At 45.1% G+C, this 9,782-nt stretch overlaps 1 protein-coding gene across 2 annotated transcripts in view; it reads right to left on the bottom strand.

Moving 5' to 3' along the window:
* The window catches only part of DRP2 (dystrophin related protein 2), a 121,041-nt gene that overhangs the window by 108,699 nt on the left and 2,560 nt on the right, over positions 1–9,782 (bottom strand). Inside the window, exon 2 of one of the 2 annotated variants that reach the window (XM_082263339.1) lies at positions 962–1,123. The exons of the other annotated variant lie outside the window; for it this stretch is intronic. Within the exon in view, the coding sequence (XP_082119465.1) occupies positions 962–986 (25 nt within the window). The 5' untranslated portion in view covers positions 987–1,123. The remainder of the gene's footprint in view (positions 1–961; positions 1,124–9,782) is intronic. 2 annotated transcript variants of the gene reach the window in all.

Below are 9,782 nucleotides of genomic sequence, written 5' to 3'. Positions count from 1 at the left end.
GAGAAAGAGAGAGAGAGAGAGGGGGAGAGAGAGAGAGGAGAGAGAGGGGGAGAGAGAGAGAGGGGAGAGAGAGGGGGAGAGAGAGAGGGGGAGAGAGAGAGAGAGAGAGAGAGGGAGAGAGAGGGAGAGAGAGGAGAGAGAGGGAGAGAGAGAGAGAGAGAGAGAGAGAGAGAGAGAGAGAGAGGGAGAGAGGGGAGAGAGAGAGGGGGAGAGAGAGAGAGAGAGAGAGAGAGAGAGAGAGAGAGAGAGAGAGAGAGAGAGAGAGACAGAGGGGGAAAAGAAAGGGAGAGGGGAAAAGAGAGGGAGACACTTCTGGTATGTTATGGTGATGAGAAGGGGGGGGGGGGTTTGAAGTACTGGCCAAAAAAGTGACAACGCTGCTCTGCAATAGATCCGAGCAATGAGTGAGTGTTGTCACCCTAGCATAGGAAGTGGGTTGCTGGCAGGATCACCAAGTTAAACTAAAGGAAATACATTTCTGAAGAAAAGGAATGTAAATTGTTACATTTTGTATGTTATATACAGTACCATGGCACTCTGCACACTGTGCTGTACGTAGCACACTGCATACCACTAATCATCATACAGTTATAGTACCGGTAATGCCATTTGCCATTTTTGGGGAATTTGGAATTCTTCTGATTTCTATTAATAAATTGCAAAGTTTGCCTTTTCCTGGAAAAAGTTTTCCATGAGCGGCTGATTCTGAATTTTTATTTAAAGGTTTCAAGCCTCCAGGACATTTATGTGAGATGCAGCGTCGCCGTCCTGCCGCGTGCGCTCCCAGCGGGTCGGCCTGTCACTGTGACAGTTCTTGATGTGTAAACAGTAGCCGGTCACAGCTTCTGCTTCACTGATCACTGCAACTGCCTGTAATAGTGATTATTGATTGAAACCATGTCATTGTTTTCTTACAGCAGTATTAAACCAAAATACAAAAAAATATTATATGGCAGCTTACCAATTCTTAGATGTGGTGGCTGCATTTGTTTTCTTTTTTAGGATTTTTCCCTTTATGTTGACTCATATTACTCTATGGGGAAGGAGCAGTGTTGTCACCCTAGGCTGCACACTCCCGAATTGGACTACAGAACACCTCCTCTCTCCTCATCTTCATACAATGCTGGAAAAAGTTTTAAAAGAATGTCAATTTAGAGGGGAAAATACATAAAAGGTATATTTTCTATACAATGTGGGTCATATATGGTTTACAGTACCAGATAGACATAGATATGTTCCCCGTTAAGGGATTTTCTTTTTTTTTTCCATAGGTAGATCAGGTCTATCTGGGGAATAATACAGGTATAATAGCTATGTTTGCAATGGAACACCTTTTTTTTTTTATAGTTTAGTAGTTAATAACTGGAGTTCTACTTTAAGCATGGGACATCCCATGGCATTGACTATTGTTGGGATACCCTCTAGTGCAAATCTAATGATTTTTTTCAAGGTTTCAATGGGTGCAGAATGAAGTGATGGGGTCTGGTTGGGTGGAGTCTGGTTGGGTGGAGCCTGTTTGGGTGGAGCCTGGTTACATGGGGTCTGGTTGGATGGGGGTCTGAATGAGTGGGTGGAGTCTGGTTGGGTGGAGCCTGGTTGGATCATGACTGGTTGGGTGGGTGGAGTCTGGTTGGTTGGAGCCTGGTTGGATGGAATCTGGGTGGAGTCTGGTTAAGTGAAGCCTGGTTGGGTGGAGCCTGGTTAGGTGGAGCCTGGTTACATGGGGTCTGGTTGGATGGGGGTCTGACTGAGTGGGTGGAGTCTGGTTGGGTGGAGCCTGGTTTGATCGTGCCTGGGTGGGTGGAGTCTGGTTGGGTGGAGCTTGGTTGGATGGAATCTGGGTGGAGTCTGGTTGAGTCATGCCTGGTTGGGTGGGGTCTGGTTGGGTGGAGTCTGGTTGGGTGGGGTCTCGTTGGGTGGAGTCTCGTTGGGTGGGGTCTCGTTGGGTGGGGCCTGGTTGGGTGGGACCTGGTTGGGTGGAGCCTGGCTGGGTGGAGCCTGGTTACATGGGGTCTGGTCAGATGGGGGTCTGACTGAGTGGGTGGAGTCTGGTTGGGTGGAGCCTGGTTTAATCGTGCCTGGGTGGGTGGAGTCTGGTTGGGTGGAGCTTGGTTGGATGGAATCTGGGTGGAGTCTGGTTGAGTGAAGCCTGGTTGGGTGGAGCCTGGTTGGGTGGGGTCTGGTTGGGTGGAGCCTGGTTGGATGGAGCCTGGGTGGAGTCTGGTTGAATGAAGCCTGGTTGAGTGGAGCTTGGTTGGGTGGGGTCTGGTTGGGTGGAGCCTGGTTGGATGGAATCTGGTTGGGTGGAGCCTGGTTGGATGGAGTCTGGTTGAGTGGAGTCTCGTTGAGTGAAGCCTGGTTGGATGGAGCATGGTTTGATGGGATCTGGTTGAATAGAGCCTGGTTGGATGGGGTCTGGTTGGGTGGGTGGAGCCTGGTTGGATGGGGTCTGGTTGGGTGACTGATGATGGCTTCATCTAGTTTTGGACACAATTTTGCTGCTGGTAGAGTTTTACAAAGATTTGGCAAAATTATTTTATATGTAGAGCTACCTCCGATAGAGCCACTTGGTAATTTGGGTTCTCTGTTCTGCTTCTCGACTCTGGAAATACCCTCAGCCCCTCTGACATACATGGTTGGATGAAATTCACTGCAAGCACTTATAGGACTGTGCGCATGGATACCTTTACCTTGGCTGTGAATTAGTAGTAGGAAATAGTCACAAGACTGCTTGGTTGTAAATTATCTATTGTTGTAAACACAGCAGACCGTTGGGCTCTCAGGAATCAATGCAGAGCTCCTGTGTTCCTCCTATTTAGGATCACAGGTCTCTGTGTTGATTTCACAAGCCCCTCCCCCCCACAGTTAGAGAGCACCCCCTAGGCTCACATTTAACGCTTTAATCGGCCCTGGGTTAACCCCTTTCCTGCCAGTGTCCTTATTACAGTAACAGTGCATATTTTTAGCACCGATTACTGTAGTAATGTCACTGCTCCCCCCCAAAAAGTGTAAAAAAATGTCAGTTAGGGGTCCGATCTGTCTGCCGCAATGTCCGCTAAAAATTGCAGATTGCCGCCATTACTAGTAAAAAAATAAATAAATAAACAAAATGACAAATCGTTCCTCCCAGCTTGTGAACTTTTGCGCAAACCAATCAATATACGCTTATTGGGATTTTTTTTTACCAAAAATATGTAGCAGAATACAAATTGGCCTAAAATGATGAAAAAAAATAGATTTTTTATTTATTTATTTTTTTATTGGGAATGTTATATAGCAGAATGTGAAAAATATTGTTTTTTTTTTCCAGAATTGTCGTTTTTTTTTGTTTATAGCGCAAAAAATAAAAAAAATGCAGAGGTGATCAAATACCACCAAAGTAAAGCTCTATTTGTGGGAAAAAAAGACATCAATTGTATTTGGGTAACTGCGCAATTGTCTGTTAAAGGAACGCAGTGCCGAATTGCAAAAAAAGGCCTGGGCATTAAAGCGTAACTCCACTTTAATTGAGGAAAAAAAAACATTCCCCTCTGGGTGATCTCTGTACATTGCAGGGATTGTAACAAACTTTGTTGCAGATTCCTACCTTTTCTTATTCTGAAGAAATCATTGTTTGTTCCTCTGTGCTTAGTGGGTCAAATGGGAGTGGTTTCATAATTATCTATAAGCTGTGGCAGCTGCAGAGCTCTAATGAGGAAATCTGCTGGGCCTGCGTCCCTTTAGATGTGCTCCTATTGGGAATATGTTACCAAAAATGAAATTTTTGTTGCAGGGGATGCCAGAAATCTGACTTGTATCTTAGTGCAGACTTCTGGGAAAATCAGTGAGCCAATCACACAAGCAGGAAATTATGTTTCTGGGGGTGTGGTCAGAATACATTCTGTGTACAGCACAGCTCCAGGCGGCCATATTGCATTGCATTTTCAGAAAATTACAACAGCTGCAGAATGAAAAGGAAAGGGAATTTTTAATAACATTCAATTACAATATGATTTGTGTCGTAATTGTATACGCTATATTGTTTTTTATTTATTATTATTTCAGGTTCTTATATAGCGCTGTCAATTTACGCAGCGCTTTACAAATATATTGCACTTTCACATCAGTCCCTACCCTCAAGGAGCTTATTTGCCCCTTTAAGGGGGAAAATCTTCTGGTCCGGAAGTGGTGGAGGTAAAACCGCTTCTTCCATTTTTATAGAGTGAGCCTATGCCCCAGTGCAGACCAGTCAAGTTTCCCCACCCCAAACTCGCTCATCCATGTCTTTCTGGACCTTGCTTTGTGCACTGGTGCGCAGTCATGTTGGAACAAGAAGGGGCCATCCCCAAACTCCTCCCACAAAGTTGGGAGCATGAAATTATCCAAAATGTCTTGGTATGCTGATGCCTTAAGAGTTCCCTTCACTGGAACTAAGGGGCCAAGCCCAACCTCTGAAAAACAACCCCCACACCATAATCCCCCCTCCACCAAATGATTTGGACCAGTGCACAAAGCAAGGTCCATAAAGACATGGATGAGCGAGTTTGGGGTGGAGGAACTTGACTGGCTTGACCTCAACCTGATAGAACACCTTTGGGATGAATTAGAGCGCAGACTGTGAGCCAGGCCTTCTCCTCCACCATCAGTGCCTGACCTCACAAATGTGCTTCTGGAAGAATGGTGAAACATTCCCATAGACACTCCTAAACCTTGTGGACGGCCTTCCCAGAAGAGTTGAAGCTGTTATAGCTGCAAAGGGTGGGCCAACTCAATATTGAACCCTACGGACTAAGACTGGGATGCCATTAAAGTTCCTGTGTGTGTAAAGGCAGGCGTCCCAATACTTTTGACAATATAGTGTATATGCCAACCAAATTGCAACCAAGATCCCATATAACCCTAGGGTTCCTCCAAAGGTTGCATTCCCATAGACACACTCCTAAACCTTGTGGACGGCCTTCCCAGAAGAGTTGAAGCTGTTATAGCTGCAAAGGGGGGGCCAACTCAATATTGAACCCTACGGACTAAGACTGGGATGCCATTAAAGTTCCTGTGTGTGTAAAGGCAGGCGTACCAATACTTTTGACAATATAGTGTAGATGTGTATTGATAAAAAATTCCCAGGAGGTATTTTTCCTGCAAAACCGCATGAACAAACAGTTTTTTGCAGGATAAAAAGCTCTGCAACTTTTCCTTAAAATACACTCTAAGGTGAAGTGCTACCCTAAGTAGGATGAGTTTGGATGGGGGATGGAGTTTCTCCAGCTGTAGGATGCAATTTCATTGGATGAGATTTGATGGATATAAAGATAGGTTTTAAAATAAGCTCAAATCCCTGTTGGATGTATGGAGGTCTGGTCAGAGGCTTTATGTTCTGTTGGCTGTTTCAAGGCCTTGTCAGATGCTGGATGTTCTTTAGGATGTATGGAGGTCTAGTCAGATGCTGAATGCATAGAGGTCTAATCAGGAGGTTAGATGTTCTCATGGATGTTTGAAAGTCTACTTATGCCCCATACACACGCATCGATTATTGGCCTGGAATTTTCGGCCAACGTACGATTGGCCGTTTTTCGGCTTGTTAGTATGATGCTTCCGACAACCGACTCTGACTTTTCGGCCGAAAAAAATCTGGTGTGCAGGCTATAAAATTTTTGTTGGCCAACAACACAACGGCCGATTTTCCGTCAGTCAGTACAGATTTCGGCAGACAAAAATCTGATAAGCAAGTCTGGGCATGCTCAGAGAAGAAAGAACACAAAGAAAGTAAACCAACACATGACATCACTTCTGAAGTAGGTTTTTGTTGGCCGAGAAAAATCGTGTGCAGTCTAGGCACATTCCAACCAACAAAACACCACTATGGACAAAAGTCGGACGATCGGTCGGCCGATAATCGTTGCGTGTGTACGAGGCATTAGAGGATGGATGTTCTGTTGGATGTATGAAGGTCTATTCAGAGGATTGATGTTTTCTTGGATGTAGATGTTCTGGATGTTCTGTTGGCTACGTGGAGGTCTAGTCAAAGGATGGATGTGTTAGGGTCTAGCCAGAGGCTGGATGTACGGGGGTCTAGTCAAGTGCTGATTATTCTGTTGGAGGTAAGGAGGTCTAGACAGAGACTGAATATTCAGATGGATGTATGAAGGTCTGGTCAAAGGCTTGATGTTCTGTTGGATGGATGGAGGTCTAGTCATATGCTAGATGTTCTCTTGGATGTATGGATGTCTAGTCAATGGCTGGATGTTCTGATTAATATGTGGAGGTGCAGTTAGAGGCTGGATGTTCTGTTGGATGTATGGAGGTCTAGTCTGATGCTAGAGGTTCTCTTGGATGTATGAATGACTAGTCAAAGGCTGAATGTTCTGTTGGCGGTAAACATGTTTCCACAGATGCTTGATTTTCTGATGAATGTTTGGAGGTCTAGTCAAGAGGCTGGATATTCTCTTGGATGTTTGGACGTCTACCTTCAACAGAACATCCAGACTCTGACTAGACTTCCATACATCCAACAGAACATCCAGCATCTGACTAGACTTCGATACATCCAACAGAACATCCAGACTCTGACTAGACTTCCATACATCCAACAGAACATCCAGCATCTGACTAGACCCGTTTAACTTCAACAGAACATCCAGACTCTGACTAAACAGGTCTAGTCCGATGCTGGATGTTCTGTTGGATGTATGGAAGTCTAGTCAAATGCTCAGTTTGGATGTGAGGAGCTCAGGTCAAAGGCTGGGTGTTCTCTTGGGTGTATGGAGTCTGGTCAGATGCTGGGTGTTCTGTTGGATGTATGGAGGTCTGGTGAAATGCTGAGCATTTTGTTGGATGTATGAAGGTCTAGTCATATGCTAGATGTTCTCTTGGATGTATGGCTGTCTAGTCAATGGCTGGATGTTTTGTTGGAGGTAAACAGGTCTCTGCAGATGTTGGATGTTCTGATGAATATGTGGAGGTCCAGTTAGAGGCTGGATGTTCTGTTGGATGTATGGAGGTCTAGTCTGATTCTAGAGGTTCTCTTGGATGTATGCATGACTAGTCAAAGGCTGGATGTTCTGTTGGTGGTAAACATGCCTCCGCAGATGCTGGAAGTTCTGATGAATGTTTGGAGGTCGAGTCAGAGACTGGATATTCTCTTGGATGTATGGACGTCTCTAGTCAGAGTCTGGATGTTCTATTGAAGGTAAACAGGTCTAGTCAGATGCTGGGTATATTGTTGGCTATGAGGAGGTCCAGTCAAATGCTGGGTGTTCTGTTGGATGTATGAATGTCTATTCAGAGGCTTTATGTTTTCTTAGCTGTAGATGCTCTGGATGTTCTGTTGGCTACATGGAGGTCTAGTCAGAGGCTGGATGTTGTAAGGTCTAGCCAGAGGCTGGATGTACGGGGGTCTAGTCAAGTGCTGATTGTTCTGTTGGAGGTAAGGAGGTCTAGACAGAGACTGAATATTCAGATGGATGCATGAAGGTCTGGTCAAAGGCTTGATGTTCTCTTGGATGTATGGAGGTCTAGTCAATGGCTAGATGTTTTGTTGGAGATAAACAGGTCTCTGCAGATGTTGGCTGTTCTGATGACTATGTGAAGGACCAGTCAGAGGCTGGATGTTCTGATGAATATGTGGAGGTCCAGTTAGAGGCTGGATGTTCTGTTGGATGTATGGAGGTCTAGTCTGATGCTCGAGGTTCTCTTGGATGTATGAATGTCTAGTCAAAACCTGGATGTTCTGTTGGCGGTAAACATGTTTTTACGCAGATGCTTGATGTTCTGATGAATGTTTGGAGGTCTAGTCAGAGACTGGATACTCTCTTGGATGTATGGACGTCTAGTCAGATACTGTATGTTCTGTTGGATGTATGGAAGTCTAGTCAGAGGCTAGATGATCTATTGGATGCATGGAGGTCTAGTCAAATGCTCAGTTTGGATGTGAGGAGCTCAGGTCAAAGGCTGGGTGTTCTCTTGGGTGTATGGAGTCTGGTCAGATGCTGGCTGTTCTGTTGAATGTATGGAGGTCTGGTGAAATTCTGAGTATTCTGTTGCATGTATGGAGGTATGGTCAGATGCTGAATATATTGTTGGCTATGAGAAGGTCCAGTCAAATGCTGGGTGTATGGTCAGATGCTGGGTGTTCGGCTGGCTATGAGGAGGTCCAGTCAGATACTAGATGATGGTGGTTCTTGAAATGTAACAAGTCTCTCCACATGGCACGATGATGTCCTAAAATAGATACAAATATTGTTCACAGTATTCAATGTAGCCTGAATAAGAGAAATAAGTGGAAATACTTACTTACAAAAATAGTTACATAGTTAGTGAGGTTGAAAAAAGACATCAGTCCATCCAGTTCAACATATGATGTGTGTGTGTGTTTGCTGTTAACCGTACATTGTATACCCCTGTATGTTGTACATTGTATACCCCTGTATGTTGTACACATTGTATACCCCTGTATGTTGTACATTGTATACCCCTGTATGTTGTACACATTGTATACCCCTGTATGTTGTACATTGTATACCCCTGTATGTTGTACATTGTATACCCCTGTATGTTGTACATTGTATACCCCTGTATGTTGTACATTGTATACCCCTGTATGTTGTACACATTGTATACCCCTGTATGTTGTACACATTGTATACCCCTGTATGTTGTACACATTGTATACCCCGGTATGTTGTACATTGTATACCCCTGTATGTTGTACATTGTATACCCCTGTATGTTGTGGTCTTTAAGGTGACCATCACCTTAGTTGGTTGCAACCTAAGCCTCAGTTGACCTTTATATACTCCTCAAAAAATACAGAAACTGTATATGGAAGGCAAAACCACTGTGGATGATGGGTACCTTTACGTGGTGCATTGCAGAGTTTATATTAGGTTTGATAACAAAAAAAAAAAAAACAAAGAGATCCTGTCACAGAGCTAGAGCTGCCACCAAGATATTTAATACAACACTTCCAGGTTTGTGGGACATCTGAGTCTTTCTCCTAGGCATTGTTCCTCCTCGGAGCCATATAACCTTTTAAAATTATAAAAAGAGACACAGTAGCCAGAGGGGGCGCTACATACTACTGCAGACATGCTACAGGAGATGGCCAGAGACTGCAGACAGTCTACAGGAGAGGGTCAGAGACTGCAGACAGACAGTCTACAGGAGAGGGTCAGAGACTGCAGACAGACAGTCTACAGGAGAGGGTCAGAGACTGCAGACACGCTACAGGAGAGGGTCAGAGACTGCAGACACGCTACAGGAGAGGGCAGATACGCTACAGGAGAGGGTCAGAGACTGCAGAAGCACTACAGGAGAGGGTCAGAGACTGCAAACACGCCACAGGAGACAATCAGAGCCTGGAGACAACCTACAGGAGATGGTCAGAGCCTGGAGACATGCTACAGGAGACGGTCAGAGCCTAGAGACACACCACAGAAGTTGGTCAGAGCCTGGAGACATGCTACAGGAGATGGTCAGAGCCTGGAGGAATGCTACAGGAGACGGTCAGAGCCTGGAGACACACTACAGGAGACGGTCAGAGCCTGGAGACACACTACAGGAGACGGTCAGAGCCTGGAGACACACTACAGGAGACGGTCAGAGACTGCAGACATCCTACAGGAGAAGGTCAGAGCCTGCAGACATCCTACAGGAGAAGGTCAGACTGCAGACATGTTAAAGGAAAAGGTCAGAGACTGCAGACATAGTACAGGAGATGGTCAGAGACTGCAGACATACTACAGGAGATGGTCAGAGACTGCAGACATAGTACAGGAGATGATCAGAGACTACAGACATAGTACAGG

The sequence above is a fragment of the Pelophylax lessonae genome (genome assembly GCF_965119305.1).
Source record: "Pelophylax lessonae genome assembly, chromosome: 7".
In the NCBI taxonomy this organism is placed as follows: domain Eukaryota; kingdom Metazoa; phylum Chordata; class Amphibia; order Anura; family Ranidae; genus Pelophylax; species Pelophylax lessonae.
Note: the sequence above shows the minus strand (reverse complement) of the source record. Positions and strands in the feature narration are given on the sequence as shown.